The 18,413-nt window shown below is 36.2% G+C and overlaps 1 protein-coding gene across 3 annotated transcripts in view; it reads left to right on the top strand.

Moving 5' to 3' along the window:
- The first annotated feature begins 3,438 nt into the window (after positions 1-3,438).
- Positions 3,439-18,413, top strand: part of tmod2 (tropomodulin 2) — a 38,332-nt gene continuing 23,357 nt past the window's right edge. For all 3 annotated transcript variants that reach the window (XR_007926152.1, XM_051870037.1, XM_051870036.1), the window contains exons 1-3: positions 3,439-3,603; positions 10,219-10,397; positions 13,597-13,753. Coding sequence is in view for 2 of the 3 variants with exons in the window: in XM_051870037.1 (XP_051725997.1) it covers positions 10,272-10,397; positions 13,597-13,753 (283 nt within the window). In the remaining variant the exon portion in view is untranslated. The remainder of the gene's footprint in view (positions 3,604-10,218; positions 10,398-13,596; positions 13,754-18,413) is intronic.

The raw sequence follows: 18,413 nt of genomic DNA, 5'->3' as shown, positions 1-18,413 counted from the left end.
TTTTTTTTTTTTTTTTTTTTTTTTTTTTTTTCAGTGATAAAAAGATAACGGATGTTTACAGTTTACATATAGTCCACAAGAGAAAATAAAGGCTAAGTGAATTTACACAAATGTTCAAAAGTTTACACACCCACCATAGGCTACAGTGTTTTGTTACCTGAATGATCAAAGACTGTTTCAGTGTTTTGTGGTAGTTGTTCATGAGTCCTTTGTTTGTCCTGAACAGTTGACCACTATTCTTCAGAAAAATCCTACAGGTCCTGCACATTCTTTGGTTTTCATAATTTTCTGCATATTTGAACTCTTTCCTATATGGCATTCTGACATCAAATAAATCACATAAAGCAATTTATTTACATCATTGCAAAGATAAGTAACTATTGTTTATTAAAACAGCAGAGCAAAAGACAAATTTTACAGATTACTTTACATTGTCTGCTTTACTTGTGTACACTGTAAACCAGTACACAAAGTATTTAATTGTACTAGGGGAAAATAAATTTGACAAATTATTTGAAATATATTAACATATTAAGAATTTTCTTTTCTTCTGAGTTCTTGAAACTGACACATTTTAAATTTAATGAACTGTCTATTTACATTTCCATGTACTGTCTGTTTACATTTCCATGTACTGTCCGTTTATATTTCCATGCACTCATCTTCCTTTGTGATGATGATCACATGATCAGTGATGTGGGGCATTTGAGGAGCCTGTCTGTAATAGCCAACAGCTGGCAACCTGTAGCTCTTCACACATATAGTGAAGCTGAACCTGGATGGGAGACCTGGAAAGCTAGGTATCAGTTGGAAGAGATGTTGCCTCAAGTTATTAATTGAAACTCTGAATTAGAAGTTAATAAACTCAAGTTTTAAGCTAACAAAACTTTAGATTTTGATTTTACTACACAAGCATGTAACTTATTTCAAGTTAAGTACAAGTGAACTTTCTTATCCTGCATCCTATTCTTTTGCAATCCAGAATGGCAGCACATTTGCATACTTTTGGGACCAGATTTACTAAATTACTAAATTAGTGTGAGAGCGCAATTCCAAAAAAGTGACGATGGGAGTGGAAAATTCTGTGCGTGATCTTCTGACAACATGCAAAATTAAAGAACACAGCTGGATAATTTCCATAATGACCAACGCAATCTACCAAGAGCAGCGCAAATTATAGCGACAGGTTTAAGACATGCTTATTTGGGGCAGTAAATAATGGCGCAAATACCAGTAAATTGACTAGCGCAAACCTTAGGTAAATCACCTTGGATGATACATTTAAATACTCTCTTTCCCATAAATTTTGCATCTGAAAAGGAAACTACTTCAAATGCATATACAATAAGGTCAGCTGCAAAAATAACCCTGTCCATGCTTTTTCAGCGCTATTTTTTCTCTGTGTGTCTTTAGTAAATCCTGGCAGTAGTTTTTTTAATGCCAAAAAAGGGTTTGTGCTGGCCAAGCTGTTTGTAAATCTGGCCCTTGGTGTGAAAGGGCCTTTACATTTGCCAAATATAGCACTTTGGGGTTTTTTTGGTATAAAAAATCAGGTGAGAAAAAGTAATGCAATATGCAATTACTTTCCATAAAAAGTAACTAAGTAATGCAATTAGTTACTTTTTTAAAGAGTAACGCAATATTGTAATATATTACTTTTAAAAGTAACTTTCCTCAACACTGGATAAATAAGTCAACACTGAATTTAATTCAACACTGAAGTTAATTTTATGGATTAGGTGTAAAAATGTGTGTTTTTAATCAATTAATTGCAGCCTTGGTGAGTGAAAAGTCTTTTTTAAGAAACATTTAAAAATCTTACCAACCCCAAACTTTTGAACGGTAGTGTATATAAGCGTGCTTGATGTTTGTAGACTCTCTGAATGAGTGCTGAGTCTGCTGACCAATATTTTGTTAACCATTCAAATTTACTTGTGCCATCTGGTGGAAATATGATAATTTATTTTCTATGATATTTGCAATTTTTGCAACCCTGGCTGTTACAAAATTTGGGACATGTGTAAATACAGTTTGTCAGAACTATGGACTTGTTTTGACCACTAGTGGCCCTCGTTGTGTTTGATTTTCAGTTTTTCCACCTTTGTATCATGTTGTTTTTTCCTGTGCCTTGTTTCCAGTCAGGTTCTGACTGGAATTCAAGTTCTGTTCCTCAGTGTTTGATGTGTTGCGTGAACGATCTGGAGTTACACTTTGAAATTACTTTATGGATTGTCTTGGATTTACTTTTGGGCCTAACAATATTTATTGGACATTTTAAGAGTAATCCCTGACCGTACACTAGTTTCTGCACCATCTCCTGTGTTCGGCCTGCACAGCTTAATTCATATCTTGGTCCTGTCGAAGTTTCAAATCTTGATTTGTGTGATTTGCAATTTTCTATTTGTTAACATTAAGCAATCATTTTGTGAAGCATATGTTGTTCTCTGTATTCCTTTAGAGAAATTAGCTGTATCTGTGACACAGATTCCCTAGTGCATGCTGTTGTCGTTTTCAGTGCTTGGCCTTGCGCTCTTTGTGCTTGATCACTTGTCTACTTACGTGATGCATTTTCCGGTGTTTGGCCAAAGTGTTCAAGTGGGCATGAAGATTTTTAAGACTTTTTAAAGACTTTTGTTTACTCAATGGGACACAGTTAACATTTTCTACACTTACCTGAAACCTTCAGGTTTTTTGTTAGAGATAGTGTGCAAAGTTTCACATTCATTGTTAATACAATGTGCTATTAATATGTTGCTTCTGTGAAAAAAAATAGCCTAGGTATTTCTCTGATCTCATCTGACAGGCTACTACTAAATTAAGCAAGATTGTTGAGCGTAGAGCAAAGCTTCTACTTAAAAATGCTTTGAAATATGGCATCATTCCTTCATGCGTATTTTATTTCAGTTGGATGTGACACGTCATTAGCAGTGTGTGCACTGATCTGACCAGTTTGACTACAGGTCTTCACAAGTATCTTATTCTCTGTAAAGGAATGACATTGGGGTGTTTCAATTTTTCTATTTTTTTTTTTTTTAAATCCATAATCAAATAATAATAGGCTAATAATAATAATAATAATAATAATAATAATAATAGTAAAAGATTGATTTATCTGAACATGAGCCCACCTTAGAAATTCTCATTTAATAACTTGTTTGTTTGTTTATGGTTTGACGCTCATTTAATAACAATATACCTTCTAATGGTTACTAATTAATACAAACATTCGGTACAGTGAAAATAATTAAAATAAATAAGGACATACTCAATAATCAATAACTTATTCAATTTAAATAGCGACACAATCGCGCAAAAACAATGACGCCATCTGTGGACTTCATATTCCAAGCTCCTTTGTATCTCGAAAACTCTACAATCTCTGATTGGTTGCGTGTTCCCAGTAGGCGGGAACAATGGTTTATGGGCGTGCTTTTACATTCTGATTAGCTGTTGTGGATGTCAATCATCAGGACATTTCTAGTGTCTGGTTTCCTGTGTTACCGCCCTTGGGTTGAGACAGTGAAGACGGGTGCGGGAATTTCTTTGCTTTCCCACCAGGAATAGATCAATAAAGAGTAAATCACTTGCAGAAATTTTTCTAAGGTAAGAAATATGTTTCGTCTTCTCTCAGTGTGAGGGTTATATTTAGGTAGAGGTCATAAATGTAGAGGTTTGTGTGGTTCAGGAGTTAGCTGGCTAAGAGCTCGAGCGCTGATATCCGTATGAACGTGAGCAGATGGGCCAACAGTTTACGACATTACAATTATCCAAAACTATCAAATGACCTTATAATCATAGCACACTGAGTCTATTAATATATAATCAGTAATATGTTAAACCGGATACTTGATCGAAACTAATTAACACATGCTTCACTGATTTTATCAAGGTAACACTTGAGACCATATGTGATATGGGCACCCATCATAGTAAATCATACATGTACTGTAAAAACTACATACAAATTTGATTCATTTTGATGTCTCATAGTTGAATTACAATATAGCTAGATTAAATCTCATTATACATATTTGAAACATGATTACTAGCAGCCTACATCCTAATACATAATTTATGACTTTTCGCATTAGACATTTTGATCGTTATTAAAAAGGGGCTGCATAGATGAACTTTTGTATTATTGGCCATATTTACATAATGTAAATTATTTAGTATAATGACAATGTAATTGCTGCATTCTAGATCCGTTAACAAGCATTGCAGACGCTGTTCGTCTTCACTACAGCGTGCACGCGCTGATGCTTGTGATAATGCAGTCTCGCGCAGGTCATGGCTGCTGCTTAATTGTATGTTTATACTTTATATAGTGACCCGTTATTATTATTATTATGTAGCTGTCTCTCACAGGGCGAGCCCAGCTGTGTGTGAGCTCTTGTGTCTCGTTATAACGGGTGTGGTCTCCACTCCGGGCGTGACTCTGCGTGGTTTTACATAACTGACTCATGGGATTTAATGCATATAGTATAACACAATATAAGTTCACTTTTTACAAAGGCATTATGAAGGTGTGAGAATGAAAACTGTTCCCAAAAGAGCATGTTCTGCTTTCAGAGATGATGATGGATGAATTAAAGAGCTCCTGAGATCAGAATCAGATCTCTTTTTCTGTCATTCTTTGTGTCATTAGTGAAAACTAAAGCTAGGGCCCTATGAAATTTAATTTAATTCAATAAAAATTTAATCTGTCTATAGAAATGGATACAGCTATTTAGCTGATGCTCCATTTATTATTCAGTTTTATCTAGCTCTTTTCACAAAGCATTGTGGTACTTCGATGAATGCTGGCAAGATATGAGATGTAGCACTGCAACACTGAGCGATCGAAGGTTTTTTGCTTGAGTTTGAAGGATTTGTGTTGTTCCCTCTAGTTTGAGTAAGAATACCTCTTAAAGGCTGGGCATTTGTTTTGTAATGAATTTTTCTTCTTCTGAAGTGGCACTTTAAGGAGCACTTTTCTAGAGTAATTATTGCTAGATGTACCTCTTACACAATAAACATTTCAAAACACACCCTCCATCTGGGTTCCATAAGCCTCGGTCTCTGCCTCTCGGAGGAAGTGCTGGATGAGAATCTTTTCTTTGGTTCTTTCTCAATGTTGTCACTCTCAGGAGCCCAGCTAATTTTAGCTTTTATCTTTTTCTAGAGTAATAAAGCAGATCTCCTCACATTTCCTGTTTTGAGTTTAATTTGAGTGAACACAGAACCAATATTGACACCATAAAGTCAATAAAGTTTGTGGTCAATAAGATTTTTTTTTTTTTACTTTTTTACTAAATTAATACTTTTAATCTGCAAGGATGCAAAATTAACCAAAAGTGACAGTAAAGATATTTAAACTGCTACAAAAGATAATTTAAAATGTATTAAAAATTAATTGTAAAATATATATTAAAATGGAAAAGTTATTTTAAATTGTAATAGAGTTGTCAAAAGTACCGACTTCAGTACCAAGTCGGTACTGAAATTTGAAAAATGTGACACTTTGAGTGCTGTTGAGCGGATTCAGATACGTCTGTGATTGGCTACAATGATCAAAGCACGGGAGCGTTTGAAGCGCACGGAAATATTTGAATTTGAAAGTGTTTTGAAAGCGGGAGCGTTTGAAAGCAGGCGTCTATCAGCAAACTGGTCCGCAATAGACGCCTGCTTTCAAATGCTCCCGTGTGTATCTGTGTAAGCGTCTTGTTCGTCAATGAACAATGTCTTGTTCGTCTCTGTCATGGTTGTGACCTTTTGCCCTGTGTCTTTTCATCCTTATTATGGATTTGTCCCGTAATGCACTTACAGCAGACAAGAGGTAGGACCAGGACTGGCTTCCTTTGTATTTTGTCTGTCTGCCGGATTAAGAGGTGTTGATAAGGTTTGTCTGACGGACAGTCACAGAGAATAACTAGCGTAACTAGATTTTACATTTTCTAATTTTTTTGTTCAAATACTCAGCACCACTAAATGTGAGTACCACTTAGTCTTTATAGCATCCCTGTGTAGAACAACACACTCCACTCACTTAAAGCAGGAAATCTTTGAAAATGAAATTCTACAGTCTTTTGAAACATACGTAACTAGGGATGTTCATTTAATTTTTTTCCTTAACCGATATCCGAAGCTTGTTGACTGATTGTTAAACGTTAACCGACAAGATTATGTTAACTTAGAATTAAATTAAATAAGAATGGAATAAATTAGAATGGGTCTATGACCCATTGTTTTCATAAAACATAAAGTAAAATCCAGGCCTGGTCCTCTCTCGTCCTTCTGTCGTCGCTCCCCTTTTATGCTTCCGGAGCTCCTCCATGAGAGATTCGAGACCGGTGCAACGCGCAGCTGTTCCCAGCTGTTCGCGCCGTTCCCTCACGGCTCTCGCCTGCCCTGCTCGTCACACAAGTAAACAGTCAATAACTCATAACAAATACATAAACAGAGTAGAACAAAGATACAAATGAAATAATCAGTGCTTTTTAAAGTTTTTCAGGGTAGGTCTAAGCAGTTCTCAAGTACAGAAATTCAATCAAGTAATGAAATGTGAAACAACACTGCATATAATCTTCATAGTACAAATTAAAGGTTAATCCTTATTAAAGTTACAAAAAAGTGATTCAGTGAAGAGCAGGAAGTGATTTTCTCTGTCTTTTGTAGTTTGATTAACATTAAAAACAGACAGCAGCAGGAATATTAGGTTGCTGTCACTTTAAGACTAATGCACGAATCCAATAATGATATAAATGCGTTCTTTCTCTACTGCTTACATAAGCCATAGTGTTCAGCAGAAGAAAGAAATCCATACAGGTTTAGAACAACTTGAGGGTGAGTAAATGATGACAGAATTTTCATTTTTGGGTTAACTAACCCTTTAAATTACTTATTAAACCGTTTAACCGATAGTATATCAATCAATCAAAATTGTTACTGTCTGTTAATTATGAGTCATTTTGAATTTGGACGTGTTTAGGAAAAGGAAAGAGGCTTGTGGTTAAGGATCTTGGCTGACTGCAGGTTTGATCTAAGGGGCAGCCCAGGATCAAAAGGGATACTGAATTTGTTCCAGTTTTAGCACCATTTAGCCATTAAGCCACATTAACCCCTGTTTTCTCCTGGTTCAACTGTTACTTTGTCTTCGACAGTAACAAGAAACATTGTGAGTAGGGAATCTTTCAAATCAATGCATTAGCTCTTCAGTCAGCTGCTGCTAGTACATAACTTCCTTAATGCTTGCTTATTTGGAAGTTAATTTGAACATTATGGATATTGACCTTGTGAGGGTCTTATACATCTCATCTTAAGACTGGGAGTTAAGCTGACACCAATCCTGCTGAGAAGCCCAATGGCGTTTTACCGGATTTACAACTGGTTTTTCTTGGTCTTAGTGAAAGTCTACTTTACTTATCCATCAAGCACTCATAAGTTAGATTGAGTTGAACATAAAGTCTTGCTGTGATTTGTTATTGTGTTTGGCTCAACGCAATAAAAGCACTGAATTTAAAACTCTTCATGAAAAACACTGATGCTGTTTCACTGATGGATCGACGCTCAGCTTGAATTCTCTCTCGGCTTTGGCACAAGCGCCGGTTAAATACAGCTCCATCCAACATTAATACAGCATTTTATTCCCATGCCACAGTCTGATTTAATGCTTTTGTCCACCTTCACATTTAAACTCTTCAACAACTCTTCAAGTAAATGAGTTGTAATTGAACAAAGAAATTCTGTAATTGCAGGTTCTATGAATAAACTATAATCTTGTGCTGTGGTATTTCCCAGGGTTTGTCATTACATACTTTAGGATGCCCTATATTTAGTCTCTGAGTTGTGGGCCAAATGACAATTTATTCATAAATTGGTGAATAAATGACATCAGTTATTCCTGTGGTATTTTTGGTTGCTGGAATTTCCTCATGTTTTATGGGTCTAATGGCTGACTTGAGCTGGCAGAGCTTTATTTAGGCTTCCCTAAAACCGCAACCTTAAAGTCACAATTCGCAACCCAAAAATCAAGACTTTTTTTGCTCTAGCTGAGTGTCCCACTCAAGTGTATAGCAATGATGATGATTCATATCTTTACTAAAACACTGCAGCCTGATGAAGTAACTGAGGAATTTGGAGATGGTGCAGTTCTGCAGGGGAGTAAAGTTCAAGGTGTTTCCATATGGGAATGAGATGTCTCAAAATTAAGTTCTAGCCTGAGGTTAAAGGTCATGAGAGGGAGGCTTACATGGGGAACATCTGTTGGATATTACAGAGGACCAGTTCATCTCTCTCTCTCTCTCTCTCTCTCTCTCTCTCTCTCTCTCTCTCTCTCTCTCTCTCTCTCTCTCTCTCTCTCTCTCTCTCTCTCTCTCTCTCTCTCTCTCTCTCTCTCTCTCTCTCTCTCATTGATTAGTGGAAAAATCAGCTTGTGTTTGTAAAGTTAGTTATGTAATGTTAGTCTGTAAGTGTGTACTTACTACAGATAGAGTGAATTTGCATTTCCATTCAGCCTGTCTGCTGCTTTTTATGCATGGGTCTGAACAGGCAAATGCACTCTATGTATGATTGTCCACATTTTGCCTCATGCCATGGGACATTAGACTTTGGGCATGCAAATTTTTTTATGGACGCCGCACGCCGCAACAGTCATAATATGACATCACACTATGGAGTGTTTTTTTTTTTTAAAAAAACAATTCAACATATAATACATACAAAATGTAAATTCTTTTAATTCAGCTTGGCATGATGCATCAGTCTTTTATTGGTCACATGTCTTCAGCTGGCCTATGAATATGGAACCCAGTAAAGACTTCGGTCCCAAGTCAGTACTGAAATTTTAAAAATGTGACGCTTTTAGTGCTGTTGGATGGAATCGTAAACACCTCTGATTGGCTATTGTGTTCATGTGCTCATCGGATAGGCTATGTCTGTGATTGGCTACAATGATCAACGCAAAAGAGCATTTGAAAGCACACGGAAGTGTTAAAGTGTTTTGAAAGCACAAGCCGACGTCTATCAGCGGACCGGTCAGTACTTTTGACAACACTATAACTGAAATGTTATGGATTAATATAATATGCTAAATGTTATGTTTTCTATAGTTAAAAAATACACTGCCAGGCCCCCCAAAAAGTCACATTTTGGATTTAAATAAGCAAATGCGTAATAGTCTTTTGGATCCTTATTGAAGTGATTAATGTTTCTTGCATGCTATATGTTTGGCAACAATGTTTTCAACCCTAACTGCTTTTTATTTCTTAAACAACCATGTCAGAAGATGTCTCCCATGGCCGTAATCCAGAATGACAATGCCACAATTCATCAGGCTCAAATTGTGTAAACAGAAATTGTGAATTGAGAAAGAGTGGTTCAGGGAGCATGAGGAATCATGTTCAAACATGGATTGGCATGTCTGAGTCCAGACCTTAACCCCATTGAAAGTCTTTGGGATGTGCTAGAGTAGACTTTACAGTGTGGTTCCAGTCTCCCATTGTCAATACAAGATCTGAGGCAAAAATGAATGCAACTCTTGATGGAAATAAATGTTGTGATGTTGTATAAGATTGTTGAAACAATGCCACAATGAATGCACTCTAAAGCTAAAGGAGGTCCAATGAAATATCAGAGTGTGCGACTTTTTTTTTTGGCCGGGCAGTGTATATATAATATACTATATTATAATATAATGTAATTATTTGTTGACAACAGTTATTATAAATATAACAAAGAGCTTGCTACTGAATAAATAAGCTTTCTATGGATGTATGGTTTGTTAGGATAGGACAATATTTGGCCGAGATACAACTATTTGAAAATCTGAAATCTGAGGATGCAAAAAAATCAAAATATTCAGAAAATCGCTTTAAAGTTGTCAAAATTAAGTCCTTAGGAATGCATATCCACTCACAAAAGTACATTTTTGATATTTACGGTAGGAAATTTTTGGCATGAAAGAAAAATCGATAATTTTGACCCATACAATGTATTGTTAGCTATTGCTACAAATATACCTGTGTGATTTATGACCAGGGTCACGTTTCGTAACTCTGAGTTGCCACAAAGGGTGCTACAACAGACATTAGTGTAAACTGTGTTTTCTTTCTCAGGTCTTCTGTCATGGTGGAGTAACAGTTTGAAGGATATCTTGCTGAGCAAGATAGTTAAACACTTGACATTTCTATAGTTAGCTACCTGAATAATAACACTTTTTTTTTTTTTTTCTGTGTGCAGACACCACTCAATCGAACTGGACCACAGTCTTTCTCTGACGGACAGTGTGAATCATGGCTCTTCCTTTTAAGAAAGATCTGGAGAAGTATAAGGAGATCGATGAGGATGAGATTTTGGACAAGCTGTCAGAGGAGGAGCTCAAGCAACTGGAGAGTGCTCTAGATGAGATTGACCCAGAGGTGAGACACACTTTGGGACACAGAAGACAACAAAAACTGAAAAATTAAACTAATGTGTACCATTTGTAGAGTCTGTAGTGCTCGTAAACGTAATGAAAATATTATTTGATCTTAATGTTCTTATTCATTTTTCCTATAGACCAATAGCTCTGGAATTATAATGCATTTGATCATATTTTTTGGAAGTCTCTAATGATATGATTCTTAGGAGTTTGTTGACATAGGGTTATATTTTTAAAATAAGTATCCCCAACTTCAACTGTAGGTCTGTGTTTTATTGGTTGTTGTCTTCCCTCTTTCCACCCTATACACTCCCACTTTTCCACAACTTTACATGCCCATTTTTTGAGTCTTTTTCAAATCTGCGTTATGAACGCAGGGGGGTTTCATGACACTTTAATTTGATTTTGGACGTTTAATTGATGGTTTCAGCACCACAGACATTAGCAGAGGCAAAATTGTAAACTCACAGTCAGGTCGAAGGAAATTTTAATAGGAACATAAACAAAAATGAAAACTAAAGCAAGTTTATTTATTCTGTACAGAAACAGTTATTTGAAATTATTGTTAACAGTTAATAAATAATGATATTTTACCGTTCTGTTTAAGATTTTAATTTGGCAGTCAACCAATAATGAATTCAAATAGTACGGCCTATGCAAATGTGACGTTGACGCATCCAACATGAGTAAAAATGCCCGCGCACAGTTGTCAAGTCATCATAAACAAGTCTCAATGCAATGTGCTGCATTAGCTGTTGGATCTCAGGAGTTTATCCAAGGATGTGTCACCATGGCTGGTTATATCCAGCGTGGTGTGTGTTTTGAAACCAGCGAAAACGGCAGGTTAATGTAGAACTGCTACTATTCAGGAAATGTTTTCTTTAAAAAATTTATTTTTTAAATGATTAACACCTTGTTGTCAAAGTTAGTATTGTGGCATTATATCAGACTTGCATGTGTCGTTATATTAGCATTTTACCAAAATCAAGCTCAAATGGCGTACCAGTGAATGTCAGAGATTTGTGTTTTGTCAAACAAGCAGAGACTGTCTCCAAAATGCATGCAGGACTTCATTCACGATTGAGTGGGGTGGAGCTACTGTATGAGGTTTTGTCAACAGTTGGAGGATCCGCTCGAGTTATGAGGTTTATTCACAAGCTCTTAGTATAAAGTTCAATTCAAGCCCTGGTATAAAGTATAGGCTAAAAAATAACGTTATTAACTGGTATTTTTTCTAATAAAACCATTTTCTGAATGATTATGTTACAGAGGGAATGCAGAACAGAAATGTTAAAATACAGATTCTATTTGGAGTGAACCGATTGAATCGTTTTTAAGCCCTGCACACAGTTGTTGTAGAAGTAAATCATTGTCACAGAAGCTGATGGAGATATACCGGAATTTGATTACACTGCTTGAACAAGGGGATTAATGTTTTTCACCCCAAAATCAGTATGACTTTTTTTTTTTTTTTTTTTTTTTCCTGTGGGACATAAAAGAAGATATTTTGAAGAATGTTGGTATCAGTTTTGGTGACCATTGACTTCCATTGGGGAATAAAAAACACAGGCATTTCTCAAAATATCTTATATTCCACAGAAGAAAGATGAGGGTGAGTAAATAAATGATGACAGAATTCCCTTGAAGCACTTGTGGAAAAATGTGTGGAAAATCAGTCCTAAAGATGGGAATTTAATCAGAGCAAAAAAGAGCAAAACTTTTTTTTTTTTTTTTTTGAAAAACCAGACAAACAATCACCCTGTCATTTCTGGTAAATCGCCTATAATGGTGGGATGATGTAATTCATAATAATATTTCTGTGATTATGGGTGTGGTCCTAGTTTGAACTGCAGTGATAAAGTGTTGAGAAATCAGTTTATCAAACTGGTGAAAATAAACATTTTCCAAACTGTGTAAATCTGCCTTTCTGGAGTTTCTGTTAAGACCTCTTATAAACAACTCTCTGTCTGTTTGTTTGTGAGTAAACAGAGCTCAAGTTTGCTTCCAAACACAAGAGCTTCCTCCTTAAACAAAAATATCTCTGCAGTTTTTTCCACTAAGCAAACTTGAATGTGAAGCATATTTTATTGGAATGTCCTGCTTTCCAGGTTTCTCCTGGAAAAGTGTTTATTGAATATCACATTGAAAGATTTTATATAACTGGTTTTATTATTGGAATTTTTGTTTTTGTTTTTTATATATACAGTGGGTACGGAAAGTATTCAGACCCCCTTAAATTTTTCACTCTTTGTTATATTGCAGCCATTTGCTAAAATCATTTAAGTTCATTTTTTTTCCTCATTAATGTACACACAGCACCCCATATTGACAGAAAAACACAGAATTGTTGACATTTTTGCAGATTTATTAAAAAAGAAAAGCTGAAATATCACATGGTCCTAAGTATTCAGACCCTTTGCTCAGTATTTAGTAGAAGAACCCTTTTGATCTAATACAGCCATGAGTCTTTTTGGGAAAGATGTAAGGTCTTATATAGACAGGTGTGTGGCTTTCCTAATCAAGTCCAATCAGTATAATCAAACACAGGACTCAAATGAAGGTGTAGAACCATCTCAAGGATGATCAGAAGAAATGGACAGCACCTGAGTTAAATATATGAGTGTCATAGCAAAGGGTCTGAATACTTAGGACCATGTGATATTTCAGTTTTTCGTTTTTAATAAATCTGCAAAAATGTCAACAATTCTGTGTTTTTCTGTCAATATGGGGTGCTGTGTGTACATTAATGAGGAAAAAAAAAATGAACTTAAATGATTTTAGCAAATGGCTGCAATATAACAAAGAGTGAAAAATTTAAGGGGGTCTGAATACTTTCCGTACCCACTGTATAATATTGTTAAATGATTGTATACAATTAATGGAAATGTTATTTTTTATTATGACTATTATAGATTATATTACTCTAGCATTTGCCATGAATACAGCCTTTGCTGGTATGGTGTTAAATGATAAATAAATAAAAAATAAATAAATAAATCCTATTAAGCAAAAATTAGTCAGTAAACAACACAATTCTGACATTTTGTTCAGATCGGCCTATGATCATTAGGAAACATATGCAAATGATGGTTATTATTTAAAAAGTAAACACTTAATTGGATGTAACTTTGTGTGAAAATTGTGAAGTTTCTGTTTCATAGTATAACTGGTACATCTGTTCTGAATCCATTACCCAGAATGCTCTGCTCCCGGCTGGACTCAGGCAGAAGGACCAGACCACAAAAATGGCCACTGGTCCATTTAACCGTGACAAACTCCTGCAGTATCTGGAGAAGGAGGCTATGGACCATAAAGACAGAGAAGATTTCATCCCCTTCACCGGAGAGAAGAAAGGTATGACATGTTTGATATTAGCCTGGTTTTTGATTCAGCAATAATCATTACTTTATCAGAAATGCCACAGATGACATTTTCGTAAGTCCAGGGGCCGTATTCACAAAACATTTTATCTTACCACTAAGAGTTCTCCTAAATAACAGTAAAAGTTCTTAGCTAAGAGTTTTCTCTTAAAACCTATTCACAAAGCTGCTGAGACAAACTTTTACTAAGGAATAGAGAGAAGTCTTAAGCTAAGAGTAAGGGTGGGGTTGACCTCGTTGTTATGGAGTATGTACACAGAGATTGGCTGATGGGGGAGGAGTCAGCGATTTAATCATAGAAATATTGTAGAATGAGGTGTCATGTTTCCATATTAAAATAAAGGTTTTAAAATACAAATGTTGCCCTATTTGAATAAATATTTTTTTAATAAAAATGTTACCATATTCAAATAAAGGTTTTAAAATGTAGGCCAAGTGTCACTAATTAAACTAGTATATACAGTTTATTGTCTGCCTCTTGGATGTCTGCATCTCAAGAGAATGCAGAATTCAAGCAACAAATTATGTTTTTAAAAACAAAGTTTGGGAGGAACACATTCAAATGGTCTTTCTAATCAGCTTGAGAGGAGGTATATGTACACAGACGAGAGCCGACTCGCCTATAGTTACTTCGACAGTTTTCTGCATCCCTCCACTACCCCGTTACTCACTCTTGGCTGGGGATACGGGGAGAACTTTGGGTTTGGGCTAAATTCCAAGCTCGGAGCCCTCGATCCCTTTGGACAGTACACCAAATACGCTTATTATATATTTTTTTACTCTATTCAATCATTTGTAAGTGTGAACTCATGAAAACCACTGCCACGGGTAATCGGACAATATGTATTTATTTGTTAAAGATTTATTTTTGGCGCCTCATCGTAGATTCAAATCTATAAATCAAAATGTATTGCATTTATGAAGAAAAAGTTCAGCACCTAAGGCTCTATCGCTATTGCCTCAATGGTGTACAGTGTCTTTGGGTGGATTAGGAGTGTTTGTGACTTGGTCTTAGTGACTTAAGAGTCCTCTTGACTACTCCTAACGTTTCACAGATTTAGGAGCTAGTTTTAGCGCTAAAATGCTTTGTGAAATACTCTTAGAGCAAAAATGTAGGACTCCTAAAATTAGGACTGACACGCCCATTATTTTTAAGAGTTTCTCCTGAATCTGCAATTTAGGAGCTACTTTTGGCCTTAAGATGTTTTGTGAATACAGCCCCAGGTCTTGAAGATTAGCTGCATTAACTTTTTAGTAGAGTTTCTTAGAATTAATCAGTCAGCGTTTGTATGGCGCGGCACAGTTAAAGGCTTAAAAGAATCTGTTTGATTGAAGATCTGAATTTTAAAACAATAGTTCAGTCAATCATGGAAAAGTCTGTCATTTACTCATCCTCATGTCATTTCAGACCCTTATGACTTACTTTTCTTCCGGGAACACAAAAGATGTTTAGTACAGTAGTTATAGTAGTTAGTAGGTATTTTTCCAAACGATGAGTTGCCAAACTCCACTCCATCCTGGATTGTGTGTGCCGTAATAACCAATTACATTATCTCCTAATCATCATTTCACTTCTGTCAGAGTTGTGCGAAGGTTTGTGGATATCATAGAAATGGTGTAAACTCAAAAATGGATCAATCCAAAATGAATGTTTAATGGCAAACATGTTAATGATTAGCCAAAATGCTGTTGATTAAGTGATAAGCCATTTCCTCACAAAAGCTTTTTATTCAGTGTGCTAAAGGATCTTCTCCTTTGACATCCATTCAAAAATGACCTTTTTTCTGTTCCCCATTGTACTGCAGCTTTGTGTTTATTTTTGCTACAGTAACATTGGAGGCTTGTCTTAAAGTGGCTCTAGTTGAGATAGATTTATGGTGATTCTTGTCCTTTTGGAGCCTGACCGTATACGTCACTGTCCTTTTTTGTTTATATGGAAAAGAACAAGCCATACAGGTTTAGTGTGTAAATAAATGACAGAATTTTCTTCTTTTTTTTTTTTTTTTTGAGTAAACTGTTCCTGTAATGCTGGTTGGTTTGCATACTCTCTGAGTGGGTTCGTATTTTGAATAAGTACTTACTGTGTGATTGTTTTAAAAAATGTATGTTTTATAGTATGAATGTAATCTGGATGTACTACATTCATTATGTTATTGTCATGTGACCTCCCAGTTCACAACTCCTCTCCCATGGTCTCATGGGATAGTAAAGTGTCTGCTGGATGCACAGTTCAGAACATCGGCAGAATCTGTAGGTCATCCGGGTTTGTTTTGGCTCCATGTTGGTTGCTAATGTTTTGCTGAAGTTTTCAGAGCTTAGTTGTCATACTTGTCATTCGCTGCACAGACTGTGTGTGAAGGCCCCGATATACTCGGAATGAAGTTATTTTTCTGCCCACGCTGCTGAGAGCTGCGTTTAGATGAATATATAAATATGTACTGCGTGCTTTCCTCTCAGTAACAAAATAAACACGCACAACCAAAGTGACAGCAGTGAGAAAACACAAACAGCAGTTAAGAAAGCATCTGATCATAGTGATAGGAATATGTCTGCACTAGCTCTGCAATTCAGCACTCCATACAATAGACTGCTTTAAAACAGGAGCTTTACTAAACATGAAAAAAAGTGTCAATTAGAATTACAGCTTCAATTTGTACTATAAAGCAATGCAACGGACCAAACAGAGGAAATTAACCAGAGAAGATTTCCACGTCAAAGAAGGCGGAGCCTCAGAGCACACCTATGCCACAGACCAATGAAAGTTCGAAGGTGTTTTGCTTTGGCAAGCCGTTTTGAACTCATGAAACGAACTCCAAATGAAAGATTTGTTTGAAATGACATGACACCTGTTCGTTCTTTGATTTCGCTTTGAAGTATGTCGGGGCCTTGACCCTTCCAAGTCCTCCTGCTGTGTGTGTGTTAGTGAGAGTGCTGTATCAGCTCCTGTAGTGATTTAAATTTTGCTGTCTCTGCAGGTATGATTAATTAATACCGTCTGTTCTTACATAACCACACACACTGCAGCTCGGATGTCCCATATCTGTCTGTGCGGTTGTGGGATTGTCTGTGTGTATGTATGTGTTGGCTTGGCACGTGAATGTTCCATCTAGTAAATACACACCGATTTTTATCTACTGAAGTTCTCTCTACTGAAGTTGCTGAGACACACACTCATGCACAGCTCCATGATGCAGATAGTGTTTGGAGGGACAGGATCTTTAATAATAAATGATAGTGTCTGATGGTAATGCTGAAAGTTAGATTTAAGGCCTGTTCACACCAAGATGAATATTTGGTGCGACAATTCAGTGCGATAAACATTTGAATTTGAGGACTTTTCCACACTAATACGTTTTCATTTGAAAACGCATCTTTTTCTCTCCCGTTTTGGCCTTCTAGTCCAGACTGAGACAGCGTTTTGGTCAAGGAAAACTGAGCTTTTTGAAAACTCTCTCCGAAGTGGATAAATTTGAAAATGCCATTTTCGCATTGTAGTGTGGATGGTGAAAATGGAGGTATTTGAAAACGATGATGCATGTTTAGTCATGTGACTCATATTGTATCCATAGATATCTATAGATATACTGGCATTGTTGTGCCTGCTATTTACATTAACAGTATTGCTCAAGATAAATGCTCCTTTGTAGAATGTTCGTATTACATTCTTGCAAAGATGGCATTGTATTTACTCACATTTGCTGTCCTTTGTGGCAAAATATGATGGCAGTTGCGTTTTAAACCCGGTTTTTAGCATGACCTAGATGCAACAGTGAGTGATGTAATATTATACTAATAAAATGATCGTGCCAGAAGAATAGCGTAAGAACTTTATTATATCTGCTCTATCTGCATGATCTCGTGAGCTTTTAATATGCGCAGTAAGGTGATTTAAGCGTTTTCAGGCATTTCTGTGTGGATGAGAAACTTTTGGAAAACGATTGAAAACGCTAGTGTGGATGAGGAGCGTTTTTAAATGAAAACTCTGTTTTCCGGTGTCTCTAGATTAATGTAGACGTAGCCTGAATGAACGGCTGTTAATCCGTCTGTTTCAAGACAGACAAGACAAGACAGATTTTTTTTTAAGGAGAGGGAATCGCACTGCGAAGAAAACAACTGGCCACCCAATAGCATTTGCGCTTTTGGTCACATGCCCACAGACCCGCTGCTGTTACGGTAAACTAAGACTTGGTGGCGCTCTTCCTCCATACTCTTGTATTTGGTGTTGATTGAGAAACGCCGTAGTGAATACAAAAATATGAACGGCTGTTTGAAAACATAGTAATACTGTTTGACTTCCTTTCTTCTCCATTTTGTGTCCTGGAGTAACCAGGGTGTTTCTGTTTTTCTATAAACACCACCTACTGTCAGAGAGTGAATCTGCATTTTCATTTTCACAAATCATGTGTTAAAATGGGACCGAATTTTTGTGCTGAACATTCGTGTGAATAGGCCTTTATTTGGCTGTAATTTTCCCCAGAAGTGAGCTAAATCTGACCAAACCTCCTCTTAGGAGACATCCTCAATTGATTACAAATAATGTTTTTAATGTTAGTCTGTAGTTATTAATTAGCTTTATTTAATAAAAAACACTGTTTCTATGGTATAACCTGATTTCGATGCTGAAGGTCCTGTTG

Source organism: Ctenopharyngodon idella, chromosome 18, assembly GCF_019924925.1.
Source record: "Ctenopharyngodon idella isolate HZGC_01 chromosome 18, HZGC01, whole genome shotgun sequence".
Classification (NCBI taxonomy): domain Eukaryota; kingdom Metazoa; phylum Chordata; class Actinopteri; order Cypriniformes; family Xenocyprididae; genus Ctenopharyngodon; species Ctenopharyngodon idella.
This window is presented reverse-complemented; position numbering and strand designations above follow the sequence as displayed.